The sequence below is a fragment of the Sceloporus occidentalis genome, unplaced genomic scaffold (genome assembly GCF_023333645.1).
Source record: "Sceloporus occidentalis isolate IW3139 unplaced genomic scaffold, rSceOcc1.0.p SCAF_4, whole genome shotgun sequence".
Classification (NCBI taxonomy): Eukaryota; Metazoa; Chordata; class Lepidosauria; order Squamata; family Phrynosomatidae; genus Sceloporus; species Sceloporus occidentalis.
Genome location: NW_028316984.1, coordinates 23123590 through 23144037, shown reverse-complemented (window position 1 = coordinate 23144037; position 20448 = coordinate 23123590). Strand labels below are relative to the sequence as shown.

Here is a 20448-nt window from a genome sequence, read left to right as displayed (position 1 = left end):
GCCTTCAAGTCATTTCCAACTTATGGCAACTCTGCAGCGAAACTATCAGGGGACTTTCTTGGCAAGTTTCTTCAGGGGGGGGGGGGTTCCATAGCCATCCTCTGAGGCTGAGAGAATGTGACTTGCCCAAGCTCACCTAATGGGTTTCATGGCCAAGCCAGGATTTGAACCCTGGCCTCAAGAGTCATAGTCCAACAGTCAAACCACCACAACATACTGGCTCCAATCCATCACATAAACTGAAGCTGAAACATATGGGGCTTTATTGGTCATACCAGCACTTTGATTTGTGTCTGGAAACAGACTAGTAGCCAGTGTAACTGTTAGAACAAAGGAATTGTACACTTCCTATAATTGGCAACCATGTTAGTAGAGCAGTAGTATCAATAGTAGTGGCAGTACGCACTGCCCAAAATTGCTATGTACAGTAAATAAGACAAAAATCATTTTTTCTAGCAAGGTTGCAATACAAAAATTAAGATAAGGCACTATTAGGAGAAAGTTAAAAGGGAAGGAGGTTACTGCTGCAGCCAGTCTTGCAAGGGAATTCTCACATATTGATTTTAATTTGCAACTGCACCCAAACATCTGTTAGAATATGCACAGGCTGCTAATCAACTTCCAAAAAGCAAATGCAACTCACATAGAGACAAAGACTGTTGTGTTCTAAGTGAAAACTTTAAAATACTTCAAGCCTAAATAATTCTGCTGCATTTGGAATGAATTCCACAAACTATACACTGAACATGTTTATTTCAAGATCTCCTTGCAAATAGCTTTTACATCTGTTGCTAATGATATCAAATTATTGATTGTTCAGTTTCTTATATTTGTTTAAATGTTAAGTATATGTTCTGCAACCTAATGCTTTCCTTGTTCCAGAAAGATTTTAAAATTTTTGCTGTGCATTAGTCATATTTACTTTGATCTTTCACTATGTATAATTATTTTACTGTTTGTTTATTTCGATAGAGTGGGAGGAGAAAAGGCTGACCAAAGAGATCTATATGTGGCAACTTGTAACAGAATCACATAGCTTATGTTTAGGAAATCATGGTTTTGATTAAGAAGGAACCAGTTAGTTCCCACTGCTTTATTAAAAGAGACATTAGCGAATAAATAAGAAACACATTTCACACAGCAGATTATGTTAAACTGGAATGTGCAAAAAATAATTTTGAAACCCTCTACTTTCTGTTTGCAAGAAAAAATCAGAACTGCTCTTTTGCTTTTATATCCAAGTTTTAGATACAAGCATTAGTCTTTATGACATCAATGGCAGTGTCAAATGAAATGACTCTGAATGCTTGATAGTCAGGCTGACCAGATTCAAAATCCTCAAATCCCTTTTTTAAAAAAAACATAAGGAATGCATTGAGATTGAAGTTTACAAACAATCACTGATCTCACATATGAAATAAATTTTCATTTATAAACATTAGGTTATGAAGTGGAACTGGAAATCATAAGAAAATTGAGAAGATGTGAAATTAAAAATACCAATGTATCCCTTTGAGATGATTTTGTAAGAAGATAATGAAGTTGTATATCTGTTTATTTTTTCATGCACAGCTATATACCTGTATGTTTTTTATTGTTTTCCCTTCCACTTGTTGAACAGATAAATCAGCCCCACTTGAACCATTTTAGAGCAGCTTGTGTTTATTTCACATATACCTTAACCTTTCCTTTCTCCTTAAGTATACATGAGCATGCACACATACACACATAGCCTTCCCAGCAGCTATAAACAGGTAGTACTGTATCTGTTTTACCGTATATACACTGTTATCCAGAAAACTCTCTGGGTTTAGATCCTTGACCTCTCAATTGAAATCAAGGTCTCATTCTGCTTTTACTGCATTCAATAATTTAACTGTACTCATAATAACTTTTAAATAAACAGGAAAAAAAGAAATCATTAAAAACAAAATGCTAAGGGGGAAAGGAATTGGAATTCCATAATATGAAAAAAAAATACTTAGGGTAGTAATGTCAGCTCAGAACAGCATGGGAAGGCCTTTCTAGCATGTTTGAAGGCACTCTTACACCATGGTCCAATGGAAAAGGAAAACCATTTCTTTTTCTCTTGCAACAAGTAAGAATGATCCATGAGATGTCCTTGAATCTCTGTGGTTCCTTTGATTCTTTTTTAAGCTAAGTGCATATAATTAAACAGCACTTTAAAATATTATTTTCTTTACCTTGAGACACAACATTTATAAAATGGTTCAAACTCATATCATGACTGCTTAAACCAAAGAAGACCTTTGCATCTGGAAAAATATTGTTGATATTGTACGCATAAATCACCTTTTGCAAAGCATCACTCGATCATTTTAGAACAATTACTTTCCAGTATTCAAGATCTGTTCATAGGCTTGGCATTGAATAATAATTAAAATCAGTTTACCTTTAATCTTCTTGTACTTTTTATACCATCTCCCAAATTCCTGGCACTTGGTTGTTGACACGTTAGCATAGTATGTGCTATTTACAATGGATGATATCATACTCTGGAAGCAGAGAAAGAGACAGAAAGAGTATGTAACTATGCAATAAAACATACTACAACTGTTATTTTTAAAATTAAAAACATCTCACACACTACTGGGAAATCTCAAAACTGGGGTCAAACAGATGGTCAAAATGAAGCAGCTTCCGTCCGCTTTAGAAGTGTGTTGTTTAGACAAAGCACACCTCCAAAGAGGCCAGAACTCATGCTCCAGTCCTTAAGACTGGAGCAAAAAGGAGCTGAGATAAACCAAATCCTGGTGGCGTTTGGTCACTCCTGTGTGCACAGCCCACCTTGGGAGTGGGCCATGCAGTCAGTGGGGATCCGATCCACTTCCAACCGAAGCGGACTCAGGCCGCTCTTTTATGCCAGTGTGCTCCAGCCCTTCATCTTACTTTATCTCTCATTTCGTATCACAAGGGCCCAGGACAGACGACTCCAAAAGGGCTGGCTGGCGGGGGCCTGTTTCACTCCGGAGGGATGTCGCAGCAGCCAAACTGCCTGGCGTCCCTCTGCCCCACAAAGAACCTGGAAAAACTGGGTTCTTTTTGGGTCGCCAGGCCAATGGCGCACTCATGATGTAAGCGACACACAGCAACATCTATATGCTGTGCATCGCTTACGTCAAGATGGTGGACTCCTTGTGGACGGGACACCGTCATTAGGCTGCCGCCATGCCATGCTAAGGTTAGGGACTGTGTGATTGGTATGCTGTCCCTAACCCTAGAATCGGCAGCGGCATGCCGCTTCAGGACCATATGTCCCAGGCCTAGATGTCATTACTTTCATTACGTCTTGTCTGGAAAAGACTTATGTCTCCAGCTTATAACCACTTGTCACTTTACTTTATACTGGATATTATGAAAAGAATCCTCTTACTAAGAGTATAACTAGAAGCAGTTTCAAATTGGGAAATACAAAGGTTGAGAAGAATTGTGATTAGGAACCAGATCCTAAAGGTAAGATTAGATGCTCCAGTATGCATAATCCAAATAATGTTTTTCAGATGTGTCTGTTCTGCTTCTAACTGCAAGAAAGACCACACAGCCAAGAATGTGGGATCATTTGTGCTACTTGCTGTGGAACAATAGTGAGGCAAATAAGTTAAATTAATATAATTTATAGAAATGTGCTGTTAGTCTTTGTGTGAAAATCCACACAGGGAGAGAAATCACAATACTACTCTGAGTTGTGAAGGAAGATAATATTGACACTGATGCTATTTAAAGTGCACCAACCTAAACTAGCATATACAGTAGATATGACAACCAGTGTAGGAATACTTTAAAATATGTCTGGAAACAGACATCAGATGCCAGAACCTATTTATCACCTAGCACAAATACACTTGCTCAAGTCAGACTGTATAATGTATAATAGCTTCATGAAAAGCACTGTTGTCTTACTGCTACTTTGTTTTTATCTATTTTTAAAATTAATTTTCATTCTTCCAGAGTTTAAGCTTTTTTAATAATAAAAATATCAGCTCACCTAAAACACACAGCATATATTAAAATTTTATTCAAATGCTATGGTACATTCTCTAAAATAAGAAGGTGGGAGCTATTTAGAGAACCTAAGAACTAAGAAAGTTTTGGCCTTAAGACATAAGGGATGTTGGAAGAAGAATTAGATGAACAATTCAATTATTGTTCTATTATCTTTTCAACAAAATATATTTTATAATACAACACATACAAATATTTTAATGTTTATGAAGGCTTGACTGTAATGGGTTAAATTATAACTCTAATTGTCCTAGAGTAACACTGAAATATTATTTTGTTTCTCTTATGATCCAAGTCTTATAAAGTAAAATGAAGTACCTCATTTCCTTTACAGTTTTCCTAATTGCAGAAGCTAAATTACAGGGAATAACAGAGTACAGAAGTTAAGAGCCAAGTGGTTCAACAGATTATCACCTGATGTGATGTAAGAGTTCTGAATGGAAACTCTCAAAAATAGCTGGGATAGAATCCACAATCCTAGGACTCTGTCTTTGCTATTAGGACATGTTGCCACTTTGGGGAGAGATTATTCTTATTAGGAAAACAACAAAGGAGAAAGATATAACCTCCTTTCCCTTGCACTGAGAACCCAATAAATCTGTGTTTTTGTAGAAAAAAATGAAATGATTTCCTATTACAAAACACCCACATCAGCTCTAATATGCAATGTGGGAGTTCCACCAATTCTCAAGAAGGTAATTTTAACCTCCCCACTGCAATGCCTTTCTTGAGCTCCTATTTGAAAGCTTTCACTGCATATATATATATAATTTGAACTTTCTAACAACGCTCAAAGATGCAGTACTGGGTTTATCTTGCCAGATGTCCATGATGATGCAACACCGTATAATGATCAAAAACTAGCAAGTCTAAACAGTTAGTAACAACAGCTCCACTTGGTATACCACAAGTTGTAGGTGTGTTCATTCTCAAAACAGAAATGTTTTGCTTAGAATAAAGAAAATAGCTAATGACATATAAGCATATTGACCCTATGCTCAGTGAGATATTACCCATTTATTTTGGAGAACATTTCAACATTGCATTCAGTCCTTTTGAGGGCCAAAAGATGGGATTATTTTTTTAGAAATAAAATAAAGTGCAGATTTTGACATCTAAAGTCCTAAACAATGTGTGAACAGAATATCTGAAGGACTATTTCCACTCTTATTAGTTATAGTAAAAGTGTACAAAAGCAAAATATTTCAAACAAACATTCCATAAGAGAACATGGGGTATCATCTGAAAGCATATCAAAATGGGGATTTCAAATAAGTCTCTATAGTGAGCTTTTACAATTAAGTAAAATATTCTACACTACTAAGTATTCAGATACTCCTTAATCTCCCCACCACCACCAGAAATGCACTAACCTTGTAAAAGACAGATGGTGACTGATCAGGGCCCAAAATGGGCAGTTTAGAAATAACTGAGGGGCTCGACAGACCACCCCAAAAGGGCGGGCTGGAGCTGCCCGTTTTTGCTCCCCAGGGAGCCCACAGCAGCCAAACCGTGCAGGCTCCCCCCTCACCAAAAATAACTCACTAAAAGAACCTGCTAAATGACACAAGCGCAGTGCTCCAACATACGGATGCATTATCATTCCCCCATAGGAATGGGAGGCTGCCATGATGGTGACATCCATATGGACTAGGTTTGTGAGCATACGGTTGGTGCACGCTCCCGAACTCTAGAATCGGCACCGGCACGCCAGGTCCCACCCATCTATCTCAGGCCTGAGTACCAGTTTATTTTACTGCAGCTCTATGTATACAAAGCTGAAGACAGGTTCATACTTTCACTGTTGCAGGATTATGTGAGAACACTGTTGTTGCTGTTGTTCTCTTAATGTCATTTCTGATTTATGATGATCCTAAGGCAAACCTATCATGAGCTTTTCTTGGCACGTTTCTTCAGAGGGTGTTTGCCACTGCCATCCTCTGAGGCTAAGAGAGTATGACTTGTCCAAGGTCACCCAGTGCGTTTCCCAATTTAATCTTATGTCTTCACTCTCCAGTTCTTCTTTGCTTTTCATGGTTAAATTCTCCCCTTCTTTTTTCAGCAAGTCGTTATAGCTCAACCAATCTTTCCCTTCCGGTTTCCCACTCTTCAAAAAAGCCTCTTGAGGTGACACCCAACCTGGGATATGTCTATATACCTTATTTTTATATTGTATCCATATTCTCAGCAAAGACTTTCTTATGATATGTTCCTTGAAATCCCTGTTTTGATCTAATTTGCTATACCATAGGTATGTGTGCCACCCAAATCTTATGTTATATCCCTCCAGATTTAATAGGTTGTTTTGTTTTGTTTTGTTTTGTTTTGTTTTGTTTTTCCAAGGCGTGTTACAGACCGCCGCCATTTTGTACGAACTCAGTCCGTTCTAGGGTTAGGGGCGTCTGGAAGAGACGCCCCTTTCTAACCCTAGCACGGACTGAGTCCGTCCTAGGGTGCCCGTCTGTAACAGGCCATAGTTGATCCAATCTTTTATCCATTCCAAACAGTTTGCATAACAATAAATCCTAAAATCCAGTAATGCTAGGCCACCCCTCTCTTTGATGTCAGTTAGAGTCTTCCACTTGATCACTGGTTTTCTGCCTGCCCAGATGAATTTTAATATATCTTTTTTCCACAAATTAAAAATGGCATCTTTGTATATAATAGGCAAGTTTTGGAAGTAGTACATGATCTTTGGTAGAATATTCATCTTTATAATAGCTATCCTCCCCATTAATGAAATTTGTAGATTAGACCATTTTATTAATTTTGTCTTAATATCATTCCAAATTTTCCTATAGTTATTGTCAAAAAGCTCTACATTCTTTTCTGTTAAAAATATCCCAAGGTATTTCACTTTCTTTTGTATTTGTATTTGTGTCTTTTCCTGAAGCTGTTTTTTCTCTTTCTCTGTCATGTCAAGTATTAGTATCGAGGATTTTGTTTTGTTGATTTTTAAGCCGGCCCATCTTCCATTTTCTTCTATGAATTCCAATGTCTTGGGGATGTTGAGACATTCCTTCTCAACATTAGGAAGAACTACCTGGCAGTAAGAGGTGTTTAACAGTAGAACATGCTTTCTAGGAATGTGGTGGACTCTCCTTTGGACGTCTTTAAACAGAGGGGGGATGGCCATTTGTCCCAGGGGATGCATCGATTGTGAGTTCCTGCATGGCAGGGGGTTGGACTGTATGGTCCTTGGGGTCTCTTCCAACTCTGTGATCCTATGATTCTATTATTCTGTGATTCTAATCTGTTCTTCACATGAGTAGGAAAGAGAAATCCTTTGCTTTCAGCTTAGAAGAAAATGTAGCTCTCCATTATGTGATTATAGCTTGCTTAACAAACTGAGATCACATTGAAGTAAATCTAATTCCCTGAGTTTGTATTTAATGTGCAACTACAGTTCTAAAGGACAAGTAGAAGTTCTCGTCTCTTGCTCACAAAGCTGAAGTGGAGCTAAGGACTGCATCTTCACTACAGAAATAATGTAGTTTCACACCACTTTAACTGTCATGGCTCAATGCTAAGGAATTCTGGGAACTGTGGTTTATTGTGGTACCAGAGCGCTCTGACAAAGAAGGCTAAGTATCTGACAAAACTAAAAATCCCAGAAATCCATAGGATTGAGCCATGGCAGTTAAAGTGGTGTCAAACTGCATTATTTCCACAATGCACATACAGCCAAGGAGAACTGTGTGAGCTGGAGGTAATTCACAGTATCACACTACCCAAATCATGGTTACATGGATACCTGGGTAAAAGCTCAGGCAGTGTCATCGCACTCACACTTCTGTTTTTTTATCATTTCCCTCAAGAAAATGAAGGCTCAGCTTCCTGCATTATCAATATGAAAAAAAATTCACACCTGAAGCAAAAATGTAAAGAAATACCGAAAAGAAAACAACAGATAATAGAACATCCTATTCCACTTAAACTGGAAGCTATTATTGTGACATATAAAAGTGACCAAAACAAAATTTTCCATTGGCTCTTGATAATAAATTTGTATATGCGATACAATAAATACATATGATGTGATGATGTCTGATGTGATTATCAAAATAGGAATGAGGGTGGAGGGAGCTAATCATCCCCATCCCTACTTTTTCTATTGTCTCCCAGCCCAACCTAAGTAGTGTCTGATACTGAAGGTGTTTGACATAGCAGGGGGGAAGGCCTGCAAGGCCCCATGTCAAATCAATCCAACCCCCAACCCCTGACAATTGCCCAGTCCTGAAGTTAAACAGTATGTGTACAAATACAGATTTAACTAACTATTTAGTATTTAAAACATTCAGGGATAGCTGTGTTGGCCATTTAACAAACAAAAATCCATCAGTGATACCTTTATTGGCCAACCAAAATGCACAATATACTTGTTGCAAGCTTTCGAAGCTCCATGGGCTTCTTCATCAGGCAAAATGTTACAAACTAAACAGAAGGGAAAAAAACACAATTGGAGATGTTGATCAGATGCCTGCATGTTGTTTCAGTCCTTAGTAAAGATGGTATTTTGGGGTAGGATATATTTGCAGGCAGGCTCTTCCTCCTTCTGGCCATACAGCAATAGGAAGATTTTCTACTTCCAGGAAATTTAAAGTCCATTTGCATCTCAACAGGAACACCTCTGTTGTTCTCTGCCTACAAAGAGGCCTGTGGCCTCACTGGAATGGAGACATATTGGATTGCAAAAGAAGGGTCCCTGTTGAGACGCAAATGGATTTTAAATTTCCTGGACTTTGAAAATCTCCCTATTGCTGCATGGCCAGAAGGAGGAGAAGCCTGCCTGCAAAAGATATCCTTCCCATCATAACATCTTTACTAAGAACTGAAACAACATGCAGGCTGACTAACATCTGCAATTGGTCTTTTTTTTCTCCTGTTTGGTTTGTAACATCTTGCCTGATGAAGAAGTCCATGGAGCTTTGAAAGCTTGCAACAAGTATATTGTGTATTTCGGTTGGCCAGTACTGATGGATATTTAGTATTTAGTTAAAATGGCACAGTTTTGACAATACAGTTCCATTACTGATCCACAAACTAAACTATTTTTCATCTCAGCTACTTTATATCAAGAGTGACCAAGACCAGAGCTTAAAACCTAGCAGATTACATCTAATTTGAGGGTTGATAAATCAAGACAAGTGCTTACATTCCTACCTTAATGGCTATCTGAATCTAGAAGTAAATTCATGTACCAAAACAAGAAAGAGAAAACTCCCTCTGCTACCTCCTTTCACTTCTCTGCAGAAAAATACTTGATGCATTGTGAGCACATTAATAAACAGCAGGATTTACTCAGCAGTTTCATTCCTAGGAGAAAACTCCGTAAATTGCTGCTGTCAATAATATATTAATCACAAGGGAGCTGTAATGACATTTCACATTTGGCACAATATTTTCTTAAAACTGATTTAGGGGAAAGGACTGTATTTGAAGCATAGCCAGATGATGGCAACAGACTGCTTATCTAAAACATACCTAATTTTACAATACATGAACCAAAACAAAGAAGGAGGATCTAATAGAGAGGAAATTGGGAAATGCTATTACCATTATTGTTACTCTCATTAACCTTTCATAGTGTATGCTTAGCTCCATTCAACACTGAAGCCATACTGGATCTAAATTTTATTATTTAAATTAATTTTGTTCATTGCTCTAGTATGTGTAATGATAAAAAGCAGTTTAAAATTTCATATTATTGGATTGTGTGTGGTTTACTCACAGTAAAAGATGTATTAATAAAAGGCAAACTCATTGATAAAAATCAAATATTTCAAAAAGGTCAAGGAATGAAAATACCATGGTTTCATACTGAGCAAACACTGTAATTGGACAAGAAATTAGTTAAAGATACACCAACCCAATATCATTTTTTTAACAAATTGAAACTGGATGTACAGAAACTGGATTATGAAGAGAAATATTTAGTAGCTATGCTGTATATATGGATAATTGATAAGAAATTTAGATTAAAACCAAAATTGGATACAGCATTTAAACATTTAGATGATAGTTTTCGGTGGTGTTTTTGGGCTACGTGGCCATGTTCTAGAAGAGTTTACAGGCGGCCCTTCTTATACACGGATTTTTTATACACGGATTCAAGCATACACGGTTTGAAAATGTTCCAAAAAAGTATAAATTTACCTTGATGTTCCATTTTTTATTAGGGACACCATTTTGCTATGCCATTATATTTAATGGGACTTGAGCACGGATTTTGTTATACACGGGGGATCTTGGAACCAAACCCCAGCGTATAACAAGGGTCCACTGTATTCTGGACATTTTGCCAACATCTGTGGCTGGCATCTTCAGAGAATGCTGGCATGGGAGTGAATGGGATACACACACACACACACACACACACACACATATAATCTGTGACCCTTGGTTGAGAGGAAGTGATTTACATGTTAATCTCTGTATTGGTTAGACCAGGGGTAGGCAATCTTTTTGAGCCAGGGGCCGGGTTGCTGTCCCTCAGACAACTGGGGGGCCGAAGCCAAAAAATAAATAATTAAATATATTTTTTAAAAAATTAAATATAGACATAAACCAGGACAAATGTAGGACAAAATTTTCAAATGGAAGACACTTTTTTTAAAAAAATGGAGGACACGTGAAAAAATTTGCTGATTTTTTAAAAAATGTTAATATAAATGCATGTTTCTGAGGCTTCTATAGACAATTGCCCCCCAAAGCCCCCGGTGGCAATCGGCGGCAGGACCAGGCTGGGGCCGGTCCCAAGGCCTTGCCGGGCCGCATCCGGCCCGCGGGCCGCAGGTTGCCTACCCATGGGTTAGACCAAATGCTTTTTAAATTATACATTTTTATGTATGAATTATGAATTTACCGTTTTAATATGTACTGAGAACCAGCATGGTGTAATGGTTTTGGAGTTGGACTGGGAGACTGGGGTGCGGATATCTCCCTAAGGTGACCTTGGGCAAGTCACATTCTCTCTGCACCAGAAAAAGACAAAAGCAATGTCCTTCTGAACAGTTCCCAAGAAAACTCATACATTCGCCTTAGGTCAGAAATAACTTGAAGGAAACAACAATATGTATTGGTTTTATGTGATCTTTTACAGCAATAGCAATAGCAAGTACATTTCTATACTGCTTATCTGTGGACTCCCTAAGCAGTTTACAATGCCTAAGCCAGTTGCCTCCAACAAGCTGGGTATTCATTTTGGGGGCAAACAGAATGGAGACAAGCTCCACGTGCCCTAAGATTGTCAACTGTTTATTCAGTGTTGTCCTATCTTTTAAAATATTATACTTTAATTGTATTTATATTTCTTTTCCACCCCTGAAGGCCTAGTGTGGCTGAAACACGCTGGGCCTTTTAAACACTGAATAAAAACTGAATAAACAATTGACCATCTTAGAGCACATGAAGCTTATCTCCTCTTTGTTTGCTGCTTGATTGCATGCTTTCAGTTTCTTGCCTATACTCATTTTAGCAACCTACGGAAGGATGCAAGGCTGAGTCGACCCTGGAGGCCTGCCTGGGATCGAACTCACAACCATGTGGCTGTGAATGGCTGCAGTACCGGCATTTAACTATTGTGCCACCAGGGTTCATGTGTCTTTTAATAGGTGTTATGTATCTTTTAACTGATGTTACATGTTTGAAACTGATGTTATGTGTCTAATCTGTTAATGTGTTTTAAACTGTTGTTCTTCCCCATCTCGATCCATAAGGAGAGGCATGATATAAATATATGATAACGATAATGCTGATACTGATGATGGAAAGGTTGTGATAAAGAGTGTGCTTCTTTCATATGTGGACAGAGTGCCCTAAAGTTCAAACTTTCTGGCAAAAAGTTATTCATACTAATTTGAAAAATAAGTCAAGTAATAATAGACCAAATAATAGTATGACTGGGTAACCTTGGGTGAGTCACATACTCAGCCTCAGAAAACCCTATTGTCTTAGGGTCACCATAAGTCAAAAACAACTTGGTAACACACAATAACTTCAAAATAAATTGCTATTATTGTCTATACAATGATGAAACAAATTGTTCCTTAAGTAATAATTCTCTTATATCATTGCTACTGGAAGCATCTCCATAACAATAAATTAGTGGAGAGATATGAAAAATCTGAATTAGAGATATGAAAGCCCAAGGTAAAGAAAGAAAAGAAAGATTTGAAGGGGGGAAAACTTTTTTCTAGATTTTTTTTCACCAAGAGCTTTTTACCTGGAAGGGGAAAAAAACGAAGGAAAAATTTAAAATGGACTCTGGAATATTTTATTTGAGAATTATTAATAAAATTTTAAGAAAAGTGTTTGCATATTTACTATCCCAAAATTATTTCTAAAAACTGTTTAACAGGAAAGTTTTAAAGCAAGACAATGTATATTATCCAATCTTTGTAATTCCTGGTCTAGATTTCCTTTTCTCAGTTCTATGAGATGGGGTTGCCATAATTTAACAGGTGACTTGAAGGCACATGCAAATACAGACACACAGACATAGCTATATAAACCCTGGACAATGTATATTTTAAATGCTTTTAAAATGTTGATAATAGTTTCATTCCATTTTATTTTTGTACTTTTGTACATTTTAACTGTATTTTATATATTTTCATTTTCATTCCAAGAGGCTTGAGGGATGCAAAGATGGAAAATGGACTCACCCCACAATAGGGATTTATATTGTAACTATATTGTATGTATTTTCTTTTGTCAGCAGATTTTAGTGACCTTTGGTGGAGGTAAATATGGAATACATGTAAGGGAGGGGCATCATTTATATTGGTCAGATTTCATTACCATGGATGCTGCAATGGGACAACTGTTGTAGATATTACCACTCTACAACAGAAATCACCATTTTAAAAAAGAAATTGAACAAATCCCACATTGTACATGCACACCACACAAAGTCTTATTAGGAAAAAAGAAAAGGGGATGCTTCTGCACCATTTCAGTGGTAGCCATTCTGATCATGGATGAGGCAGTGGGTATTAACTCACTCCCTAGAGAAGGAGAAAAGGAGGGAAGCAGATAGCAGAGGTTCCCAGAATAAATCTGTAAAACCATTGAAAAAGAAAATGCTCCCCAGATTTTGAGGACTAGGAAAGAACAGACACCCAAATATTTTCAATGAAAGTCACAACAGTGTTATAATAATATAGGTTTATTGTTATTGTTGGTGTTAATAGAGCATCAGCACGTCTTACATTTAAAAACACGTGTTTATTAGTTTACTGTAGTGAACAAAATTGTGGTCTCTTTTCTGCACTATTTACATTTCCTGACTAAACAACAAACTAAGGATTATGATTCTAACTCATCTACTACTCCTTTTGAGCTCATATGATCAGGGACATTGCCCTTTGTGCAGTGAATATCTTATTAAATGCAGCAGGTTAGCATCACCACTATGACTGTGTAGAATCTTTTCTACCCTCTTGACTTTTATCCACATTGTAAGTGGATATTAATTGAAAAGAGTAGAGGGAAGCAAATCTTTGAATTAACCTCTGGATGCTCAAATGGTTTCAATATAGAACAGAAAGGTTAAACTGATTTTAGCAAAAGCACTACTGTTTTAATAAAATCTGGAAAAAAATTGACAGAGTAGAATGCAGAAATATTCTAGATGAGGAAACAGGTAGCAGAAGGAAGCAGAGAAGGAAACGTCAGGAATAAACTTTTAGAGAACATGGCCACATAGCCCAAAAAAAACACAAAAAATTAGAGAAGGAAAGGATTTCTTTCTAAATCCTAGCATAATTTTACCAACACTGCTCAAACATTTTGTCCACTTTTTGCAGTGGAGGCAGAGCATATGTCGCAATATTACTATTCGGAACACAGACTGAGGAGTCTCTGAATGCATTCAGTTTAGAACAAGCCTAGCTAGGTATGTGCATGAGTATAATACTTTAATACATAAACAAACAGATATCCATATACTAATCAGGCTACATACACTAATCAGGGATTGTAATTATAGTACAGTCCCTGTATCTGCAGGGAATCCGTTCCCAGACTTACCGTGGAAACATAAAGCATGAAATGAATGACTTCTGGAGCAAAGTGACTTTGTGTCATGCTGGAGGACCTAGTCATGACCTAGAAATTCCTAGAGAAAACACCTCTCTAAGCATTTCTTGGTGCTCCACCATGACTCTATGGTCAACTTCCTTCAAAAGCATACCATAGAATGTGCTGGAGGACCTAGAAAATTCCTAGAGTGTGTGTGTGTGTGTGTGTGTGTATTTTACACGGGTAAGTGAAACTGTGGGTACCAGTCCTGCAGATATGTGGTCATACCATATATACACCATCAAGGTTTAAACTGCAGAATTAAACTGTTATCCCACTAAAGCACAACCATTGAATCAAGGCAACTAATAGCAGTGTTTCCCTAACAAGTTCAGATTGATTCAATGGGTCTGTTCTAGTTGGGATTAACAACTGGATTTAGGAAAAAGAACGATGATGTAGACAATCAGCATGCAGTCAGTGACGCATAATGCGAGCAGGTATGACCTTGGTTTGAAAGAGGTGAAGGATATTCTCAATAAATGATTATCTTTCATGTATATTGGAAAGATCTGACTTAGATGAGATTCCCTCATGCCTGTTATTTACTATTTTGATCACAGTCAATTTTTTGTTCGTTTATTTACTTTATATCCTTTTATCACAGGGAACTCAGTGTAAAACTGGCTGCCTATCAGCTTCCGGGCCCAGTACAAGGTGTTGGTTATCACCTTTAAAGCCCTAAATGGCTTGGGTCCAAGCTATCTTAGAGACCGCCTCCTCCCGTACAATCCTCCCCGCGCTCTCCGGTCCTCTGGGAGGAATTTGCTGCAGCTTTCAAAATCTAGACTTGCGGCTACCTCTCAGAGGGCATACTCTGTTGTCGCCCCTAAACTCTGGAATGATCTGCCGGATGAGATCCGTCAGTTAACATCTTTAGACAGCTTTAAAAAAGATGTCAAGACGGATCTCTTCCGGCAGGCCTTTCCAGATTAAATTTTTTTCCCGGCCCAGGCTCCCCGGCTCCCCGATTTCCCTTATTCCTCTCGTGGCCCCATCCCCTGATGGTGAGGATTACTGAGGGTTTGGGGGTGTAGTTTAGGATAGTATAATTATAAATTGTTATAGTCTCATTTTAATACATTTAAGTGTTTCATATTTTTTAAGGGGGGGAAGGGAGTATAAATATTTATGTATATTTTATTCTGTAAATTTTTATGTTGTTCACCGCCCAGATTGGCTTTGCCACCGGGCGGTATAGAAATAAATATTATTATTATTATTATTATTATTATTATTAAAACAGTTTAAAAATCAAAACAATACAAATAATTTGAACACAGTAAAAGCATATTAAACAATTTAACCAATTTTTAAAACGGGTTTAAAAATTAAAACAGTTTAAACCTAAGTGCATTTTGGAATAAACCAAAATTAAAATCTCAAATGGAGAGGAAAAATTGAAATGATGCAGCAAATTCTAGTTGAAAGTTTGCAAACTTGAGAACAAAAAACATTAATATGAAGCATATTTTTATTGTTTTTATTGTTTGGTAACACATGTAACGCTGGTCAGGGCTGTTTTGCTGCTGGAGCAGTGTGCTCTGGTAATCTCTATGAGGTTTTTAAGAATTAATAATTTAAATTCAATAATTAAAAATGACTCTCCAGGCAGAAAAGCAACTTTCATTATGAATCTGCAAGTCTGATCCTAAATATTCTGGAGTTATGAGATCCCATCTGATCTTAGAAGCTAAGTCGGGTCAGCCCTATATAGCACTTGGATGGGAGGCCTCCAAAAATACTAGGTGCTGTGGGCTATATTTCAGAGGGAAGAACTAGAAAAACTACTTCTGAGAATTCCTTGCCTAAGAAAATCCTGTGAAATTCATGGGGTTATAATTTGACAGCTGACTGGAGGCCATATAGAAATACACACACACATGCTGCTATACAAAACCTCGAAGAAGGTGTATTTCAAATCACTTTAAAATGTTGGTGATAGTTTAATTCCATTTTAAATTTGAACTTTTATACATGTTAACTATATTGTATGTATTTTCATCTGTCAGCAGATTTTAGCAACTAAAAGATTTTATTTAGTGACATATTTTCATAAAGACGGAAAACATGTAAAGGGGGGTATCACTTATACTAGTCAAACTCCCCATTGCAAGTTCCAATATCCACTCTGTTTTCCTTTTTTAAAAATAATAGATAAGAATTTAATCATGAACAACACACAGCGATATTGGTCTGCAGCTGGCCTGTTTAAGAACAGAGTCATGATATAATAAAGGCATTTAGTGGTTCTCTCTTTGAACAGTAAACATCATGATGGTGTTTAGGATGATGGTAATTTTTAATGCACTTGTAGTTTGAGGTGTGCAAACATATAAACTCTGATCAGTTAAAAGAAAAAATATTAAAACCTTGCAAATGTTTGAATTCCAGCCCCACATCATCCCGAGTCCATTAACAGTCTGCAAAAGTTTAAAACACCTGCATTTCTGAAATATGGTCACATATAGGCTTTGGCAAGTTTCCACAGAAATGGAATTCCACTACAGATAAGCAGCCATCAAGAATGCCTATCTACCTGCCTTTCTGGGTTGAGCAGAAGGACATAATACCATCCTGACAGATGTGGATATTTTAATTCTTCCAAAAAAAAAAGAGACTACCTTACACTGAAATGCTAACATATCATATACAGCTGTTCAAGTTTGACACAATAGGCTTCTTGTGTAGGAACTGTTTTATATACTTTTAAATATTTTAAATATTCAATCCCTTATCTATCGTCTAGGCTTCAGTGGGCTTTCTATAGTTGTACGACATGTTTCAACTGTATGTTTAGGAATTTAATAGCCCTGCTGTTTCACACTGAAGGATGATCTTGTCAAGCATCCTCTATCTCTCAGTGGCCAAGTAGATGTCTCTGGAAAGCTTATTTTCATCTTTAAATGAGGGATGCCTGTTCTTGCCAAAGTTTTCAGGATAAGCCTATGCAAATGCTTCTCAAACGTTTTACAATGAGATCCACTTGTAAACTAATTCCACCATTCAAGCTCTGACTTCCCCCTTCTACATGCTAGTATAAATATCAATTTAAGAAAGTTTAAATTTAGTTTTTCATTTTCCTCCAAATACTGACAGAGAAGGTGGCTATCATTCAAAGGGACTCTGTAATATTAATGATATGCTCTTGTCCAAATAAAATCCTTTCAGTGTGTTAAAAAAAACAATCCTTTCAATGGATGACACATCGAGTAATAAGACCCATAGTTTGAGAAGTACTGGATTAAACACTCACAGACTGTTCAACAGTCTTCAGGCTTCTGTGCCATGTGTGCCTGTACAGTAGGCTCTCGGTATCCACAAGTTCGATATCTATGGATCTGCGCAACAGCAGATTGAAATGAAGGAAGATTTAATTTTTTTTAACCATGATGGCCAGGCTAAGAAACAGTCCTAGGGCAATAGCTGAGTCTGCTGCAGCAAGACCCAGGCAAGCCGATGCCTCCCTCCCATGGTGGTCAATCCTACCATAGAGCCACAGTCAGAACTGAAATCTCTTCCTCACTCTCTTTCCCACCTTGACATCACAAAGCAGCTACCAAAATTTAAACCCTGCCTTTCTCTTGCAAGGAAGCCTCTGCCAGAATTTACACTCCTGCCTCACTTTGTTTCCCACCTTCACATAGGAAGCCTCTGGCAGGATTGAAATCCCTTACCCACCGACACACCTCCTTGCCCCACTCCGTCTGCTGCCCCTCCCTGAGGTGGATTGGTGGCAAAGAAGTTTGAAATCTGGCAGAGGCTTTCTGATGGGAAGAGTTGAGGAGGTGGGAAACAAGAGTCAGAAAGGGATTTCAATTCTGGCAGAGCCTTCGTGACGGGAAGGTGAGAAACACTTCAAGAAGTATGCCTTCCTGATGCCAGGAACTTGTTGTCCAGGTAATCTTAAATGTTAAATATTGACTAAAGCATCCATGGTTATTGGTATATGCAGGTGTATGTGTGTGTCTAGAACCAAGCCCCCGCAGATACTGAGGGCCCAATGTATTCGCGATACTAGTTCAGATACTACCTCCAAAATCTAAGAATAGATGTCCTTAATTTGTTAATCATATCAAATGTATAGGTAGACACAATCAGTTAACTACTGTCACATATGTATTATGTACAATGGAAACAAAACTGTATTTAAGACAGGCAGATCAGAATGTGATGCATAAGTAAAACTATACTCTGGCAAATCAGAATACAGTTCATTAGTGACAATGTATCCATTAATGACAATTTAGTGGCAGTGTTAATTTATAAACATTGCATCAGTGTTAACTTGCAGGTTTTATTGATTAATTTTTCAGTACTTTGAAAAAAAACAGCCTCCCATTATTTTGAAATTATACAGCTTTCATCTTTGAACACAATATATACCACTTCAGCCACTGTGGCAGCTTGTGTCAAAAAGCTAGCCAAGAAAACAATAAACAGAAAGAAGGTGAAAGACAAAACAGGCAACCCATGACTCAGAACCACACATGGGATATGTCCACATGAACAAGACAGCAATTATCCTTTCAGTTTATCCTCTTGTCACTCCTTGTCATCTGCCTATGCTTTTGGCCTCTCAATCCATGCAACTGATTTTTTTCCTTTTCTTTTTTTTAAAGACATCCTTCATTTTTATAGTGTATTATTTCACCATCAAGATAAATGACCTCTTTCAACAACAGCAGCACTAACCTGGGAGAGAGGGCATTCTTTGGCTAATGTGCTCTGATTCATCTCTTTGAGCAACTCCTTTAAGGCATTGCGGACTGTGGCATGGTTCCACTGCTCTGCTGGCAAGTCTTCCAGCTTTGAACAACTGTGAAAACACAGAACAGAAGAATAAACAGATGGAAAGCATCACCTGCAAGGATAGTTGCTCTTTACTTAAAAGCTACAAAGCTCTGTGAAGCCAAACACAGTTTAGATTCCCATGCTTCTTTCCACTTGTGATGTAACCATTTCATCCACCTACAGTCCTGAATCCAAAATGGACTTAAGAACTTTTAAGAACTTTAAGAACTTAAGAATATTTCCTGAAGTGAATCTCCCAATACCCACATGGCCAGAAAGAGGAAGGGGCCTATCTGCATAAATATCCTTCCATACCATCTTAACTGAGGACAACCACCATGACACCTTGGCCAACTGCAGGCTATGTCTCTTTCTTTCTTTCTTTCTTTCTTTCTTTCTTTCTTTCTTTCTTTCTCCTGTATGATTTTAACACCTTTGCCTGATAAAGAAGCCAGTGAAACTTCAAAAGCAGGCAACAGGTATAATGTGCATTCTGACTGGTCCAATAAAAGTATCATTGTTTTGTGGATTTTGGTTAATATTTTACTTTGCTAGATGGCCAACATGGCTAGTCCTAGATATGTTTTCTGGACTTAAAAACAGTCACTTGGATGCTGGTGTACAGACTAAACTGAAGCATTTTCTACTGCTTGTGTTACACCTCAGTAAAAGCCAATAGAAGGACTCAACCCTTAAGACTTCAGATCTCAGCTCTTAATTTCTGGATAAGTTGTAAAAAAAAACAGCAAAAGTGTTTATTTTTAATATATATATATATACATTTAATGAGGTCTTGAGGAGCTACAGATTGTGGGGTATGGAAAGTTCTCTTTGAAAGATCTTTCAGTGACTAACAGTACCTGTCTGTACTACAACATCATGTTGAAATAAAATACTGCCCACAAAGAGCTGCCAGTTGAAGCACTCTTCCTTCATCTTGCTTTCCATTTCAACCAAAGCTCTGAAATTAATGAAGACAGGATTTGCTAATCTCAGTAGTGATACTGTGATCGGTAGAGCAGCTCAGAGATGAGGGGAGGGCAGATGTTCACGAATACCCACCTTTGTAATTGAATTTTCAATGTCACAACATGATAGACATCTTGTAACATGTCGGCTACTGTAGCATCAGGGGCATCTGTCACATAACTGAGTGGAAGAGGATTCCACTTCCCAAGTTTGATTATACCTGGAAAAGGTAATGGAATAAACAAATACATGAACATATATCTGTTTGCGAATATCATCAGATTATTTGTTCAAGGGGCATGACTTTTACTAGGGTGCTGAAATTTTCTTCTGATAGCAGTTTACAGTTATAGCCCTGTTCATCCTTCCTATTCATGGAAATGTGAAGGACCTAGAAAGTAAGTAAGCTTTGGACAAGAAAGAAAATCCACATCCTCCAAAGCCCTTCAGAAATATGGATTTTGTTTTGTATTGACGAAGACTACAAAAAATTAGCAAGTATTCATATACACTGCCAAAGTAATGATCCCTCTGGCAGTAGCTGTATAGTTTCAAAGAGAAATCTTTTCCAGCCCTGCT

General features: G+C 37.6%; 1 protein-coding gene across 3 annotated transcripts in view; it reads right to left on the bottom strand.

Annotated features, from left to right (window-relative positions):
* The window catches only part of SATB2 (SATB homeobox 2), a 185202-nt gene that overhangs the window by 84077 nt on the left and 80677 nt on the right, over positions 1 to 20448 (bottom strand). For 2 of the 3 annotated variants that reach the window (XM_089519484.1, XM_089519486.1), the window contains 3 exons: positions 19963 to 20089; positions 18802 to 18925; positions 2414 to 2516 (listed from right to left, as the gene is read on the bottom strand). In XM_089519484.1, the coding sequence (XP_089375610.1) occupies positions 2414 to 2516; positions 18802 to 18925; positions 19963 to 20089 (354 nt within the window). Of the gene's footprint in view, positions 1 to 2413; positions 2517 to 18801; positions 18926 to 19760; positions 19824 to 19962; positions 20090 to 20448 lie in introns of those variants that run through there. The other variant, XM_089519487.1, reaches the window with a different exon arrangement.